This window comes from Osmia bicornis, chromosome 8, assembly GCF_907164935.1.
Source record: "Osmia bicornis bicornis chromosome 8, iOsmBic2.1, whole genome shotgun sequence".
NCBI classification, from domain to species: Eukaryota; Metazoa; Arthropoda; class Insecta; order Hymenoptera; family Megachilidae; genus Osmia; species Osmia bicornis.
In genome coordinates this window covers 1,393,013-1,410,794 of record NC_060223.1, presented here as the reverse complement: position 1 = coordinate 1,410,794, position 17,782 = coordinate 1,393,013, and the positions used below count along the sequence as shown (strand labels likewise).

Here is a 17,782-nt window from a genome sequence, read left to right as displayed (position 1 = left end):
TTCACGTTTAAACGGCTAAACGGATTTTAATGAAATCGATATATAAATAAATGAATGTTTCTTTGTTTGTCCCGTATGCGTTCCTACACCATTCATCCGATTGCGATGAAACTTTGGTGAGTTGTGCGAACGCCCGCGAAGGTTTCTGGGCGTGTACAGTACATCCTGGATATATGCAAGAGAAATTGGGACCCAAACATTGCATATATCCAGTCGAGGTGTCGAATCTCGGGTTACACGCGACGCTAGCCAAGCGTGAACGTAGAAAGGGACAGACAGTGGAGGAGAGGGAGAGGTCCAATGATCAAAGGAAAGAGCCGAAATGTATCGGTGTGACTAATACCAATTCAATTATAAAACTTTTTTATTTATTTTTTTTTTAATGAAACTTTTACTAGCGCATTGGTGAGATTTTTCTGATTAAAATGATAGCAAACACGATATAGTTTGAATTATAATTACTTACTAAAATTGATAGAAGTTGGCGAAAAGCCAGAGAGATTAAATCAAAACATTGCATATACATACTGGAGGTGTCGAAGTTTGACCGGACAAGAAGGACAAATGTCCTGACTGATTTATCAAAGACCAGCCCAAAACCCTGATCCTAGAAACATGAAATTCGAGTAGTGTATTCCTCTCATGACGTAAACACCCACTAAAAAAGGATTTTTAGAAATTGGACCCTTAAGAGTGTATTGTTTTGGGTTAAAATCTATTTACACGGATTACACAAACCGGACTTAGTTTTGCTTACGAGCAAAACTATTAAAAACATAATTCAAGATTTCGCCTCTAAAGACGCAAATCTAGATTCAGGGGTGAAGGTAATTATTTAGATTACGGACCGCACCTCCGATTTCGATGATTTTTAAATATGGTGTAGAAATCAACATTTTGAACATCTTTTTGCTGTACATATAACCGCCGCTCGGTCTTAGTTTTCGAGATATTTTCGAAAAACTGTTGAAACTATCGCATTGAATTCTGCCTATTCGTGTGCGATCGTGACAACGTACGCGTTATGTAGTATGGGGTCGCCGCTTTTCTACTGTTTCTGCAGACAGCAATACTTTTCTGAAATACTAGAGATTGATCACCAAAAAATAATACAACAATTATTACTTCAAATTCTCGAAGTTTTTATTTATTAGAGCGGGCGAAGCCGCGACGGGGATGCTAGTAGGAGATATTTCCGCGATGAGCTCGCTTCCAAAAATGTATGGAATTTATTATTGTTAATAACTATTGTTATAGCAAAAAGCTTAATTCTTGGTGTTACTCTGCAAGGAATGAACCAATCGCGATGAAACCGTTTGTAACGGGCAATGTGTTTAACGTGGGCATTGTGTAGAATGCCCGCTCGAAAAGACATTGTGCAAAATGTCCGTAACAAGTTTCGATCAATCTATAAAATGTCCGATCATTGTACAGAATACATGCTGCGGCGCGCCGTAAGGCGGCCGGCAACACTTTCCTAAGACGATAGTGTTGTTTAAATAATAACGAAAGCGATGCCGGCCGCTTCACGGCGGCGCGGCGCGGCGGCCGGATTTAAGTGTGTGGCCCATCCTAACCTATCACATCTATGTATAGTTTTAATAATAATAATAATAATAATAAGTTTAATGTCAACGAACCGTGGGTATTATATAAAATGTCCGGGCCATTTGTGAAATACCTGCCAAAAAAGTGTGCAATCTACACAATGTCTGGTCATTTTACAAAATGCCCACATTGAACACATTGCTCGTAACACCTTTCACATCTAATAGGAGATATTTCTACGATGATCCCACTTGCAAACATTTATGGTATTCGTTATTGTTAATAACTATTGTTGTTGTAATTATCCAATAAGAACGGTAAACCACCTTACAGCATCCTACAAATACTGCTCGTTCCACTAAAAAGTGTGAAATAAAATAATTTTTAACAAAAAAAAATTCGACTTCGAAATGCACTAAAAAGTGTAAAATAATTTCTGTTTCATTTATACCAGTATTCCACAGCTATTAATAAAATCTACTTAATCGTTAAATAGGATACTAAATACATTTCAACATTATCGGAGGCGGCGCAAAATTAAAAATACCCGAATATACGATCCTGCCAATAACGATTTGATTGCGGTATGGCAAACTTGGTAATTAATAAGTCGTAAGAAAACAAATTCGAAAAGTTATAGATACGGCAGAAAACATTCGTAATCGTAACGATTGGTCAGTAGTTGGTAGCACTTCTGATGTACATGTAAACAGTAATGCTTCGAAATAAGCAAGTGGCTCGGGACCGAACAGTTGCTTATTTCGAAGCAGGTATGCTATTCGGCTTGACTTTGTTCTCGAAACGGGACGATAGAGAACGCGAGAAACGAGTGAGAGATCCGAGGTAGCGGCAAATCATAAAGTGATCGGCCGAGCAGCGATGTTATTTTTTGGACAAGGATAGAATATAGCATGCCCTCTCATTCTCGCACTATGCTTTATTTCGAAGCAAATATACCAGACTGAGAAAGCATTATATATATTCCATCCTTCTTCTACTAACCGATGTCACTGCTCAGTCGAGCGTGAAATTTATTACACTAAACATCGGCTTCGCGCTTTCATGGACCTCTCACTCATTTCTCGTACCTCTCACTTTGCGGGCGACTTGAAACAAAGAAGAGGGGATACGGAGTTGCTTATTTCGAAGCAGAGACCACTTGCTTATTTCGAAGCATTACTGTACTGCATTTCACGAGAGACCATGCTTAACTTGCGCCACAGCCGACTCTAGTACTAGCCATGCTGAACAACGTGGCAACACCGCTCACGTGACAATCGGGAGTCCTATTTTCAAAAACAGAGTCCTGTGCTCGGAATTGTAATTACCGTCTTTTTTAATTAAAAGCTGTAGTAATATTCACTATTTTGTATTAATTATGTATAAACAAGACATAAACGTTGCAACTATGGCAAGTAGAAGTGATGTGGTAGTATAAAATTGTTATAAATGTGATATAAATTTTGTGTACTCTCGAAGTAGTTTGGTGTTGTGAAGCATGATATTTGAAATATTTACAGTGGTTTCAAGAAAATTTAGGTATGAAGCAAAATGAAACCATCTTTGGATCAAATTGAAACATTTAAGAATTGATAAACGTGTATATAAGTGAATAAAAACCTTGAAATAAGCGAAATTATTGGAACGAAACCAAAGAGGTTATGTGAAGTCCAGAGAGTAGCCGAGAGTCTGACGACGTTGATTGGCTGGGAGTCTGGGAGTCCTGGAGGCAGATAGAGTAGGGTTAGATGTTGATATATTCAGACCGGACTCCCGCGGTGTTGCCATTTTTACTTCAGCACGGCTAGTACTAGAGTCGGCTGTGCTTGCGCAGCTGACTAGTTGTAGGGAGATATTTAATAACGTTTGTGATTCCCCTCTACAGCTTGCTTCGTACTTTCCGATCATATAAATGGTGGACAGAAATATATGACGTACGATAACTGATAAGCGATGATGACATGGTAAAGATACACGATACAATGAAATTCCTATTATTTTTCAAAGAAAGAAATTATATGATCGTAAAATAAAAAGCAAGCTGTAGAGGGGAATCACACATGTTATTAAAAATGTTCCTAGACCTAGTAAGCTGCGCGAGTTAAGTATGGTCTCTCGTGAACTGTAGTATAGTTAATCCGCAATGGGAATGTTGATTCCCGTTGAATATTGTTTACTTGAAATTATCAAATGGGTTATTTGTCACAGGTTGCTGACGCCTGAACTAGGATCTTCCTAGTAGAAAAAAAGTTTTTAATTTAGCGCCGCCTCCGAAAAGGTTGAAATGTATTTAGTATCCTATTTAACGATTAAGTAGATTTTATTAATAGCTGTAGAATACTGGTATAAATGAAATAGAAATTATTTTACACTTTTTAGTGCATTTCGAAGTCGAATTTTTTTTTGTTAAAAATTATTCTGATTAAAATGACACCAAACACGATGTTGTTTGAATAGTAATTACTTGTTAAAATTGATGTTACAAGTTGACGAAAAGCCAGAGAGATCGAAATCAAAACCAGCCGAGGTGTCGGCTCTGTGTTTTCAAAGGTTACATTTATCCAGCCGAAGTGTCGATTCTGCGTCCGTACACATCATTTACATGCAGCCGAGGAGTCGATTTTATGTTGTTTATTCTATTATTATTGTTAGTTTGTAAATTACTTTAATTTTCAATAGGAAGAAACTGTCCGGTATCATGTAAACCTCGGGCTTTTTCTAACATCATAAAGCACCTAATTTCCAGTCAATAGTTTCGCAGTATATTCTGAATAAATAAATAAATAAATATAATTCAAACTATATGAAGTACATTACTGTACTTTACAAACAATAATAAAGTATATTATTGTAAGACTAACCGAGCGGGTGATTAAATAATAATAAATGTTCAACTTTTATTCGCACAATCGTACATGATGACCGTACACAATGATACCCTGCTGTCCCAAAAATCCTCGGTCGTGAGGACGTCTTCGACAGTATGTATACCCTTTTGTTTACGACACCCCGCGCGATTGGGTACTTTCCCTTGAAGGGGAAATGCGCTGACAAAATACATATGCCTTGCCTCAACATTTGCCTACTTCGATTTTTCTAACTCCGAAAGTACAGCGCGCAGACCTATCGTAATTTTCCCCTGCGGCCTTGAGCAGTTTTTGCAGGCGATTCTGAAAGAACTTTCCTGGGGCAAGTCCTTATTATTTAGAAATACGGCGTCGGGCCGCTTGCCTGTTGTAAACAGTTTCCATTCAAACAAGCAATCCTTCGATTCCTAATAGCTGAGAGATCCAACGTGGTCATCAGCCATCCTCGATCACCAGGCCTGTTTAGTCTCACTCACCCTCTTTCAAGATCTCACGCAGTCCAAGTCTCCAACATAAAGCGTACGAAAGCAAATTAGAGTCGAGTTAATTGCCCTCGACCACCCTTAAAAATAAGCCGTCGCTAACACATTGTATTCCCGCTGCTATGTCAACACTGCAGCGGTGGGGATTAGCAGCTCTGCTGAACTGTTCTGCGCTACGATTTAAACAAACGAAATAAACAATATTTTATACATTTCCCGATGCAACAGCGTAATAAAACTGAGCTTATGTCCTTCGCAAGGTTATAAGGAACACATCTAAAAAAATCGGATCAAAATCGAAGCAGTAGATTTGGAGATTACCCTGCACAAAGAAAATGCTTACAGCTTTATATATTAGTATAGATTAGCACAATCTTGATTAGCTAGTGGCTTTACAATTACCGGAGTCTGGCTCTGTCGAAGTTCTGAGCTTCGTAGTAGAGTTGAACGGTACTTCGCGTATTGTTCGCGGATTTTAAATGAGTACTTGAGTCGGATCGAACTGCACGCGGCGATGACTACGATCGGATCGTATTGTTATCTGCGAACTGTTACCGCATGTATGAGTTACAAACTCGGATTATGGCTTAAGGCTGAAGACGTAAGGCTCAAGCTTAAATTGAAGACTCGCAAATGTATTCGGTCGCGTTATTTTATAATAGTGTAATGAGGGTACGAGATTGATTTGCTAACTCTGGTGAACTACATTTATTTATGTTGTCAGCATTTTCATAATATGCCGGCCCAAATAAACTGCTAACTCAGAATTGAGAAACGATAAATTTGGATGATGAAAAGACTTCTAAAGCCGGGTATCCACCAGTATCAAACGCCCGTATCGTATCACCGTTCCGAACCCTTTTGAATAGGCAGACGTTGCCTCGTTGCATGCCACGGCGTGCTACGGCTCGGACAATAGTTCTTCGTGTCTTGAAATAAACTCCTATAGGCGAGAAGTTTCGATTTGCTGCATGCTGTTTCTTTAGTGTAATTATCCAAACCATATCGTGTTTGGTATCATTTTAATCAGAAAAACGTCACAAATATCTTGGTAACAGTTTTTTAAGAAAAAAATGAAAAATAACAAAGTTCAGTCGTTGCATTAGTATTATCTCACTGATGTATCCAATTCCAAATCATATTATCTCGTGCCTCAAGTGTCATGTTTCCACTTGACATAGCATTTCGGGCCTTCGCCTGGGTATGTTGTTTTTACGCTTCAAGTGGTTTCCGAACCAATCCTTTGAACGACAAGAAACCGACAATTTTCGGATCGGCCCGTTCCTTCGCCTCCGTATCACAGACCAATAGAACTTTCGATACTCGGCAACGGAAAAATCTCTGGAAAATTAACATTGTCCTTTTTCAATAATCACACAGGTGATTATTAACATTGCTCTTTTATGTACAGCGTAGCACCGAAGATAATTGATCTGTTTAAATATATTTAGACGATAAAATTTGTCTAAATTAAATTAGATTAAATTCATAAATAATTTAATCGCTTTTGAAATGAATCCAATAATACCGCAAGATTTCAAATAAATTGAAACCCAAGTGACGGTACGAAACGCTATGTCAAGTGCCAACGCATGAACCTTTCCTTCGATGCAACAGCAAAGAATCGACAAATTTTTCGGATGGATCCGTTGCCTCCGTTCCTTTGGAACGCCACGCAGCAAAACGAAACTCCTCGCCTGTAGCGGCCCAGTCCTATTGCCTAACCGTTTATATCAAGAAACGAAGAAATGTTGTCCGCGCCGCAGCATGCCGTTGCATGCAACGAGGCAACGTCTGCCTATTCAAAAGGGTTCGGAACGGTGATACGATACGGGCGTTTGATACTGGTGGATACCCGGCTTAAGAAATGCGTCACAGGACGTGACACACTTATCATTTAACTTGAAGAGCCAAAGCAATATTTGGAAACCATGTATTTCGAAGATACAATCCCTCTTGCATATACCACCTTTTACTCTATATGAAATACATGCTTCCAGATAAAAAATTATATAACGGTTTGAATGCAAGACATTTTTATTCTTATTTTTATTCATAACTTTGGTCTAAGTGTAGAACAACTACCTCCTCGCTGATTTTGATGATTTTTGGATATTTTATAGTAACCAATATTTTGAACCATTTTTTCTGGAACATATAAGCGACGGTCTCGCTTAGTTTCCGAGATATTTATGAAAAACTTTCGATATAACATATTGAATTCTGCCTATAGATGTGTGTTCAAAGAAACGTTCGAGTTGGAGATTGCACAAAGTTTCTGAGATTGCGAGAACCGGTTCGGAGTAAGGGACTGGCAGTGAGACGGTGAGAATGAGAAATTGCACAGAGATGCACAAAACAAAATGTATATTTACAGTGACGAGAAGTATTTACAGTATTGTAACGTCCCGAAATTATTCACGAGCACGCTACTGCGCCGACGCGTAGGGAGAGCGGTTCACTAAGAGAAGGCGACTCGTATTCTTTATACCATATATATTATAATAATAAAGGAAGGGATTATAGGTTCGGGTGGCACGCGGTAAAGGAGTAAAATCCAACGTTAATTCCTTTCTCAACATAATATGTGAATTTATTCAAGAAATTATGTGTTGTTTGTTTATAATATGATAATAATAAAAAGGTAAGTAATATAAAAAGAATATTGAACGTAATTAAATAATGAATTTAAATAATGAATTGAAGTAATTAAATATCGAATTAAATTAATGTAGTTAATTAACAAATGTTGCGCCCTGTGTTTGAAATACAAAAAGAAAATAATAGTATTAGTAATGTACAATGAGTACGCCCTGGATTGAAAAATACAAAGAAACTAACAATCGTGTTTGTGCTAAAATTGGAATGCAATAAAAGAAAATTAGATTATTAATTACAAAAAATAATTCAACCTAAAATAAAAATACAGAGGAAAATAAATTGATTAGTGAACGCGGTTCTAGATACGATTATAAAATTTGAATTTATAATTTAATATAATTTAATATAATTTAATATAATATAAATGATTTGAATGATTTGTCGGGAAATTGGCCAAGATCCGTTCTGACGCTGTAGGAGTTGGCTCGTTCGGCCGCAGTTCGGTTTCTGGGCAACTTAGCCGTCACTGAACAGGCCGCATCCAAGGAGCTTCTGCTTTCGCTCGCTCGTTAAGCTTGGTAGCGAATTCTGCAAAACAGTATCGTCGCTCTAGAGCCAGTGTACTGATAGGCCGCATCCAAGGAGCTTCGGCTTTCGCTCGCTCGTTAAGCTTGGGTGCGAACCTGACACGTAGGAGAACCGCTGCGAACCGATAGTTGAGCGCTCCGGGTCTGACGCGGAACCCTTGCCGTTTTGCCGACAAAAGAGTCTAAGATTACTGAATTCTATATAAATCGTACCATAGACCCGTGTCGGACTACGATCAGAATCGAAGTGAAAATTCTTTGCGCGGCACGCTCGTATTTATACCGGAGAACTGCTGACGTAGCAGTTTTTTCTACCTGTGTTTTCGATATCGGAAGTGTTTGGACTTTGACCTGCGCGTACGTGACTCCGTGCGTATCGCTATCTCTGTCTACGCTGTTGCTGTCTCTTTCTACTCTGCGTTTGTTCCTATCTCTTTCTATTCGCTATTGCTGTCTCTATCTATTTATTTCGCGCGCTGTGTCGATCTTTTATCGACGTGGTAGAATTATCGACGTATATTTTGAAGTATATAAAATTTTTGTTAAATGTAAATATTAATAAATATAAGATTCTGTTCAGTTATTAAATATAAATATAATTATTTAAATCAACGTTGTACAATAATAAATAAAACAAATGAACTGTTACAAATTTTAATTATAAAAAAACAAAAAATGAATAAATATTTTAATAAATACTAATTTTGAAATTTCTTCTTATTTATTCTTCTTCCTGCTGGATGTTACAGTATGTACACTATTTACAGAGTTCACAATGCACAATGATCGTTGATCGTTTATACAATTCCACTCGCGTCGCGGTGAAATAGAGATTGCGCTGGAGCTGTATATCGCAATTATATTAATTGCGTGGATTTGCGCGAACTAGATTACTCGCGAGTTCGCGTTGGCCGTCGGCACAAAAGTCGCGTTGCGATACTGAGTCCTTTGAATCGAAAGTCGTTAGTTGCACTTGAAATTTCGCTAATCTGTACAGCACGTGTTTGAGCGTAGCGATACAAAAACCGTAATGGCCGAATCACCGGCTTCGTCGTAGCAAGAGCCGTTGGCTTCTTCCCGGTGACGTCAAGCTCGGTGATTGGTTGGCCTGACCGGCATCCAAGGTGGCTACCGGTCGCGCTGAAGAGTGCTGCCGCGGTCCGCGTGTCGACGGTTGAAGTTACATTTTCGAACATTCCGCCCGCCATCAGCAGCTCGTAGAAGATGGTGATGAGTTCTGAACTGCTACTGGTAGTAGAGCCAACTTCGCAATTGGCCGAGTTAGAGTTGTGGTGGCCGTCTTGATGGTGACGACCCTCGTCAGTCCATCTGGTCCAGGGTGAACTGCGAGCACTCGCGCAAGAGGCCACTTGCATGGTGGGAAGCGCTCGTTTGTAAGCAGCACCAGAGATCCAACGTTGATGTTGTTGGAGGGGTGATGCCACTTCGAGATTGACTGCATCCGTTGGAGGTGTTGAGATGACCAGCGCTTCCAGAATTGTTGTAATTTTTGTTGAATGAGATGCCACCTGGCTCTCGGCGAGAGATTGGCCTGTTCAACAGATGGCTCAGGCAGTGTTGAGATTGCTCTTCCGATGAGAAAATGAGCTGGTGTTAGCACTGAGAGATCGTCAGGGTCGTCAGTGAGAGGTTCCATTGGTCGTGAATTGAGCGTTGCTTCAATCTGATTAAGAAGAGTATAGTATTCTTCAAAGGTGAGTAAAGTGTCACTCACCGTACGTCTGAGATGGTATTTGACAGACTTGACCACTGCCTCCCACTTTCCTCCCATGTGCGGTGCAGCGGGTGGGTTGAAATTCCAAGTTGTGTTGTCGTTGACGAACAGCTTGGCCAATCGTTGATTGTCTTGAGTGCCCTCGACGAACATTGACTTCAACGCTGAATCTGCTCCAATGAAGTTCGTTCCGCAGTCGGAGTGGATTGTATTTGGAATGCCTCTTCTTGCTGCGAACCGTCGGTACGTGGCAATGAATCCATCCGTTGAATAGTCGGTGACCAGTTCCAGATGAACTGCAGACGTCGTCATGTAGACGAAGACACAGATCCATCCTTTCTGTGTCTTCGCACCTCGCCCCTTCCACGTCTTGAGCGCGATGGGACCGGCGTAGTCTACGCCGGTGTTTGAAAATGGGTGTGAGGGTGTAACCCGAGAGAGAGGTAGTTGGCCCATCAGTTGATGGGCACGGATTCCCCTCTGCCGAGCACACACAATACACCGCAGAATGTGAGACTTGACTGGAGCTCGTCCACCGATGATACAGTACGTCTGTCTGATGTGAGCGAGTGTGAGTTGTGTTCCTCCATGAAGCGTTGCTTTGTGGGAGTGATCTACAATCAATTCGGACAGACGTGAGTGACGTGGAACGATTGCAGGGTGTTTACCTTCGTAGGTTAACTGAGCGTTGCTAAGTCTTCCTCCAACTCGAATGACCCCTTGATCGTCGATAAAGGCCGTGAGTCGATTGAAGGCGTGAGACGATGGCAGCGTTTGGTTGTTGACCATCATCTTGAGCTCGTGTTGAAAGAAAGCTGATTGTGTGGCCTTGATTCAGAAGATTTTGGCCCGTTCCAAATCAGCTGGTGAGTTTGAGAGCCTCGTTGAAGCAGTTGACTTTCTCAGTTTGGAGATAAACCTGTAACAAACTGAGGTGACATGAAAAAGTTTTTGTAATGAAGAATATTTGTGAATCAAGTCCCAGTGATATTCAATTTTTTGGCACGTTAATACGTGCGAGATTCCTGGACGACACTCCTGCAGGCAAGTGTCGTCAGATGCGTTGCGTTGTACAGGCCATGATTCTTGAGATTGTAAAAGCCATGGTGGTCCCCTCCACCATAGCTCGTGTTGTTCAAGCTGAATTGTAGTTAATCCTCTTGAAGCGCAATCAGCAGGATTTGATGTACTAGGAACGTGCATCCAAGTTGCAGTTTTCGTTAGTTCTTGAATTTGTGTTACACGATTTCTGACGTAGTCTTTCCATCGTGATGCGTGAGATTTGATCCATGTAAGTGTTACTTGCGAATCCGTCCACAGGTGAATTGTAGCAATGTTAAGTTTGAGATTGGCTTGAACGTACTTCAGTAATTTTGCAAGTATCAGCGCAGCTGTGAGCTCGAGTCGGGGAATTGTAAGTTTCTTGAGAGGTGCGACCTTTGTTTTGGAGCACACCAGTGACGTCACTTTGAGATCTGTGGACGGTGAGAAAACAGTAATGTAAATTACTGCTGCCATGGCGAGTTGTGAAGCGTCAGAGAAGCCGTGTAATTCCACTGTAGAATTGTTGTAGGTGTTGAACCACCTTGGCATTGAGAGCTTGGCCAAGCTTGTAAGATCTTCTCTGATCGCGATCCAACGTGTTTTAACATTGGATGGCAGTGGATCATCCCATTTGAGATTGAGAAGCCATAATTCTTGCAGGAATACCTTCGCTCGAATAATGATTGGTGACAAAAGGCCAAGCGGATCAAATATCTGTGCTACTTCAGATAAAACAAGGCGTTTTGTGAAATTGAGATTGTGGTGAGATTTTGTAGTGAATGTGAAACTATCGTTGACAGTATTCCATCGCAATCCGAGAATTTTGGTATTGCAGTCGTCTAGAGAGATTGAAGTGCCTTGAGAATTATTACAAGGCACAATGGTCTCAAGCAGAGCAGCTTCGTTTGAATTTCAATTAATGAATCAAGAGAATCTGCACCACCAAATATGTCGTCGACATACCTTGCATATTTGATGGATGGTACAGCCAGTGGGTAGCGTTGACCCTCGTCCTCTGCAAGTTGCAACAGGGCTCTGACTGCAAGAAATGGTGCAGCTTTGGTACCGTAGGTGACTGTTGTTAATGTGTATGGAACTTCATTTGATTCCTCGACAATCCACAGTATCCGTTGGAGATTCCAGTCGTCTTCATGTACTCGTACTTGACGGTACATCTTTGTGATGTCCGTGCCAAAGATGCATTTGTGATGGCGAATCCACAGCAAAACGTCGTTGATGTTGAGCAGAAGATTCGCACCAGTGTGCATGATGTCGTTGACAGAAATTCCAGTTGTTGTTGGACTTGAGCCATTGAAGACAACCCGCAGCTTTGTTGTTTCGCTGTCAGGCTTGAAAACTCCGTGATGAGGAAGATAGTAGATTGAAGTGTCATTGGGCGAGATTGAAGAAGCCTTCTTCATGTGACCGAGGTCCTCGTATTCTTTCATGAACCGTTGGTATTGTTCACGGTACTCAGGATTCCTGCTGAGCTTGTTAAGCGTGCGTCGCAGGCAGGAACGAGCAGTACTGTAAGAATTGCCCAAGACTTTAGTATTTGATTTAAGAGGAATACGCACCACGTATCGCCCAGTAGAATCACGTCCATGCGTTGCAAGAAAGTGATTTTCACACTCTTGTTCTTCAGGTGTGAGTTGAGATGTTGTTTCCGTTGGAGGCTCCTCTTGAATCCAGAATTTCGTCAGCAATTCTCTCAGAGCAGCGTCGCTATCTTGAGAGACCGTTGCATTGAATGATGAATAAGCACGAGCTTGACGTATGCTTGCTGGTCCAATAACGAGCCATCCGAATATAGAGAGCTGGGCGACTGGCATTGATGGCGAACCTTTAACTAAATTTGGTTTAATAATCCGTCCGTAATTGTCGGCACCGATGATAATGTCGATTGATCTTGGTTTGTAGAAATTAGGATCTGCCAACTTGAGACGGTTGAGCTGTGGCCATTCTTCCTTGGGTGCCTCAGAAGATGGCAATGTTGCAGTTAAAGTTCGTAATATATGAGTTTGTATCAAAACTGATGAGGTATTGTAAAGAGATTGTAAATGTAATAATACAGTACCTAGAGTTTGTGTTGATTTTTTGCCACCAATGCCAGTGATGGAGATTGTTGATTGAGTGCGTTGAAGTCCCAGCTGTTCGACGAGATCTTCAGAGACGAAGCTAAGCTCCGATCCGGAGTCGACGAGTAGCCTTGCATTGTAAGTTGAAGATGATGTGATGACTTGTGCATTTGCTATTGCTAACAGCGTTAGCTCAGCTTGCGTTGCAAGTGAGCACGATCGTTGATCGCGTGTTGGCGGTTGAGTTGGATCGTTGACCCGTTGAGATTGAGATTGTTGTGCGACGACTGCACCTACACTTTATTGTGCATCTGTGGAAGACGACGTTGTCGCCTCCTCTGGTTTCTCGGCTGGAGCCTTGGCCGTTGGCTGTGCAGGCGGCAGATGGAGAATCGTGTGGCGTGGGCGTCCGCACTGCTTGCACCTATGCTCCGACTTGCAGTTTGCAGTCGTATGTCGGCCACAACAATTCCGGCAAAGGGACAGTTTGTCCACGAGACGTCGTCTCTCCGGAACTGGCATTGTTCTGAATTTTGTACAGGGTGTACAAAAATTAAATGTCACGACCTATATGGGGTGATTCTACACCTCTGGATCGGTGGAGATCTGTCAAAGAAAGCGACCGCAAAATTGACCTTGACCCCTAATTTCAAGGTCAAACTTTTTTATTGGCTTATCGTATAGTGCTCATCGAGGGGATAAGAAGTCTGAAAGGAACCATGTGCCGGAAATCAACCCTTCTCCTAGAAAAAAGCCGTCAAATTTTCCATATACGTTAATGCATTAAACGTTGAGTCGCGCGGTACCCCTCTCCAGTGATCTTGGTGCGTCAGTCTCGCGTATCGCTCGAATTTCATGGTATAGGACAATTTTTGAATTTCAATCACAACGCCAGCATATAGGAAGGGTAAATTCTAAGAGAGCATATTTAAAAAGACAAAATAACTACTAGTTGGATCGGCAGTGAGATGAAAATGAATTTGAATGCACTTGAGATTGCACAACACAACAAGTATATTTACAAAAGCACAGAAATGAACTCTATGTACAGTATTTACAATAAATTGTGCGTTGCACGAATTTACACTGATCGTTGATCGCAAGTACAATCGCACATGCGTCGCGGTGGATCTGAGATCGAGATTGTGCTGTGTGTAACCACGTGTAGGTTCCACACGTGGCACCGCGTAATTATATTAATTGCACGGGTTTAAGTATAACAAGCACGTTTATGTGAACGAGTGAGCCGTTGGCTGAATCGCGCGATTAATCAAAGTTAATTTGATTGAGATTGAGCGTAATAACTGTATGAATTTTCAACTGAGTTCAACACGTGGTTATACTAAGCGAAGCGTAACAGTAATGGCCGAACCACCGGCTTCGTCGTGGCGAGAACCGTTGGTTTTCTTCTCAGTTAGCGCGTGCTGATTGGTCGGCCTGACCGGCATCCAAGGTGGCTGTCGGTCGCGCTGCAGAGTGCTGTCGCGGTCCGCGTGTCGACGGTTGAAGTTACATTTTCGAACAATGTGCGTCTACAACACATGCATAAGTGTTGGTTGTCATCTGCTGGCCATTTGTCTTCTGTTTAGAAACGAGGGTCGACGTACGTAAAGGCTCCGTTCATAACTGCATATACCAGACTTCAAGAAATGTGTATTCCAATTCAATTAGAAATGAATATCATTGATGTGATGGGTTACGAAAAGCTATATAATTCAATTCGGCTGTCGTAAAGAGCCGCCAATGTTTTTCAGAAATAATAATAAATTAATTATAAAAAGAAGTATAAAAAGAAATTCTAAGAAATGAACAAAAGCTATTAAAAATGCGTATTATATATTATTTAAATAAAATCGTTGCCGACCGCCTTACGGCGCACAGTGGGACAAAACGGCTTTCGGCGATCAAAAGTCGATTTTCGTGAATTCGAAAATTGAAAAACTATTTACACACATCGATAGAGAATAAACTGTAGTTTAACGTAGTGTAATCCGTTTTTTTCATATTTGCTTCCGTTTTGCCGTGGTTCGCACTCAAAGTCAGTAGAAATTTGTCAAAACGAAACGCTGATGATATTATCCGTAACTTCAATGTACGATTCTAATGAATTTTACTGGGAAAGATAAAATTCAAATGAATTACAGTAAAACTTGGATATATGCAACAGAAGTTTGTCTGGATATATGCAACATCGCTATCCCCTCCACTTGGGGGGATCCCCCTAAGCCGGACCGAGCCGCTCGGCGAGGAAACCGTGTAATATGATCCGACCGTAATGTCGGTGTGACTAATACTAATTGAACGATAAAACTTTTTTATTTTTAACTTTTTTTTAATGAAACTTTTACTAACGCATTGGTGAGATTTTTCTGATTAAAATGGTACCAAACACGATATGATTTGGCTACATATGTATAAGGCAGGCCGTACACCAAAGATACATGAAACACGCAACATGCAACATGCAACACGTCGCATGTTGTGTTCGAACGTAGAATAGGTAACGCGGCACGGTACAAACGATTTGTACGGACGCAGAATCGACACCTCGCTTGGATATATGCAACATTAAATGCCCAGAATCGACACCTCGCTTGGATATTTGCAACGTTTAAATGCCCAGAATCGACACCTCGCTTGGATATATGCAACGTTTAAATGCCCAGAATCGACACCTCGCTTGGATATATGCAACGTTTGAAACCCGAGTCGACGCCGCAACCGGTTTTCATTTCCAATCCTCCTTTACTTTTCGCCAACTTTTAACATCAATTTTAGCAAGTAATTATGATTCAAACTATATCGTGTTTGGTATCACTTTAATCAGAAAAATTTCACCAATGCGTTAGTAAAAGTTTCAGTAAAAAAAAGTCAAAAATAAAAAAGTTTTATAGTTGAATTAGTATTAGTCACACCGATACGTTTCGGCTCTTTCCTTTGATCATCGGACCTCTCTCTTTCCACCACTGTCTGTCCTTTTCTACGTTCACGCTTGGCTGCTCGTCGCGTGTAACCCGAGATTCGACACCTCGACTGGATATATGCAACGCCTGGGTCCCAATGTTTGTTGCATATATCCAAGTTTTACTGTACAAAGTTTACTAGATTAGTATAGGTTCTATTCAGTGCATAAAATAAGTTAAAATGTTAACAACTTTTTAAATAATAGGATCTGATTGAAACGAAGTACATTTAACTAAAATCTCAACTTTGCATTTGACTTAAAAAAAATATTTGCACTTGTGCGGGGTTTGATTATTACTGTAGTAAAGAGTGAACCTTCCTCTATCAGATCCAGGAAAAAACGGCTACCCCAACCGGCCACTGTTCAAAAAAATGGCGATTGAAATAAATTACACCCATCTTGGCCGCAGCGCGCGATGATGGAAAATCAGTACCAGATACGATTATTATCCAGTTAACTGCATTCGACGTGTATATTCGTTACCCAAAACTTTATTTCGGCCTTGCAATATGCTATAATAAATTTTCATAATTTTCGAAACTATTTTCACGAATGATTTGGTATAGATTATAATAAATATAAACAAATATATTATAATAACACATGTCTTGTCATTTTTTAATTATTAAATCCGTTTTTATTATAGTTATTAACAGTTTTGAGTCAAATTTTTGTTAAATGACATAAAATATGTCTAACAAGTGAAGGATATTGAACGCGTCATACTTTATATGTGAATATTTTGACACCCTGTAGTTCAATATGATTTATATTAATACAATTTATGTACCATAATGTAGGCAAAATCATCCCAAAATTTCATTAAAATATTTCCAATAGAACCGAAGTTACAGAATTTTGATCGCCGAAAGCCGTTTGTCCCACGCCGCGCTGGTGCGGGGCAAAAAACTTACCTGCGGACAAATCAATTTTTAGGCTACACTTTTCATTCGATTTGGATACTTTTTTTTTCAGTGAAAGCTAATTAAATTCCGAAGAAATTTGTGAGAGTAGATTTTTGATATAAGTTTAAAAAAAATTTTTTTTAAACTTTTTCTAAACACGACTTTTAAAAAGATTCTCGGATTTCTTTTTTAAATAGGTTTATTATTAGTGTAAGAAACTGTTTGGTAACAATTTTCAGTGGTTTAGAATAAATAAAAAAATTGGTTTTAATGTTATAAGCGAATTAATGAACCGCATTCATTTTCAGATCCTTCAAATCTATAGGTTTGCTATAAAATGTTCCAGAAATTATCTTTTTTTTAAGATTAGTTAAAGATTGACGATAGCATAAAATAATTTTTATAAGCAAATGCACAGTTTGTCTATTTTTCCATGTATAGGATCAATTTTTTCCAGAACTAACTACGGATATCTTGCTTATGACGATTTACCTTGTATTTTATTGATGCACAACTTTGTTTTCCTTAATTCTGTTGGCTCACGAAGGATCCAGAAGCAAGGCATTTGCTTCTGGAAGCAGTGGTCTCTCAGCTTTTTGGAACTGATACCTCAGACTTCCCAAATAAGGATTAGCAGAACACAGAAAAAGGTTCAACAAGTCTTCATTCAATTTGGTTGGAGATGATTTCCTTGTCTTTATTTTCCCGAAATCTCTTTAAATCTTTATTTTTCGGCTCTTGAGCCTCTTCTGATAACTGCCCAATTGGTATAACGAAGAAATCAATGATTTTTGCTCTATGAATTAAAATTTTGTGCATTGACGATGGCATGAAGTACCAACCATATTCCTTTACAAACAGTTCTGCAGTGTCGGTACTATGTTTGTGAAAGCGTTCCCCGTGAATCGCTTTCCCACATGCTAAGACTTGCAAAATGATGTAAAGGTTTTTTAATAGTTGTTTGTTTATA

At 40.1% G+C, this 17,782-nt stretch overlaps 1 protein-coding gene across 1 annotated transcript; it reads right to left on the bottom strand.

Moving 5' to 3' along the window:
* Nucleotides 1-10,679: 10,679 nt before the first annotated feature.
* Nucleotides 10,680-17,377, bottom strand: LOC114881882. The gene is made up of 4 exons (XM_029198766.2): nt 17,305-17,377; nt 11,828-13,235; nt 10,835-11,651; nt 10,680-10,739 (listed from the first exon to the last, which is right to left on the bottom strand). The coding sequence occupies exons 1-4, from the start codon at nt 17,375-17,377 to the stop codon at nt 10,680-10,682; spliced, it is 2,358 nt and encodes a 785-aa protein (XP_029054599.2).
* Between the last annotated feature and the right edge of the window lie 405 nt (nt 17,378-17,782).

Bases quoted from the DNA above. Each gene is read 5' to 3' on its own strand.
- LOC114881882 (XM_029198766.2), bottom strand. From the start codon at position 17,377: ATGCCTTGCTTCTGGATCCTTCGTGAGCCAACAGAATTAAGGAAAACA. The intron at 11,652-11,827 runs GTATGTCGACGA...TGTCAACGATAG, and splicing joins CCATCCATCAAATATGCAAG to TTTCACATTCACTACAAAAT. The intron at 10,740-10,834 runs GTATTAACGTGC...AGTTTGTTACAG, and splicing joins GTCGTCCAGGAATCTCGCAC to GTTTATCTCCAAACTGAGAA.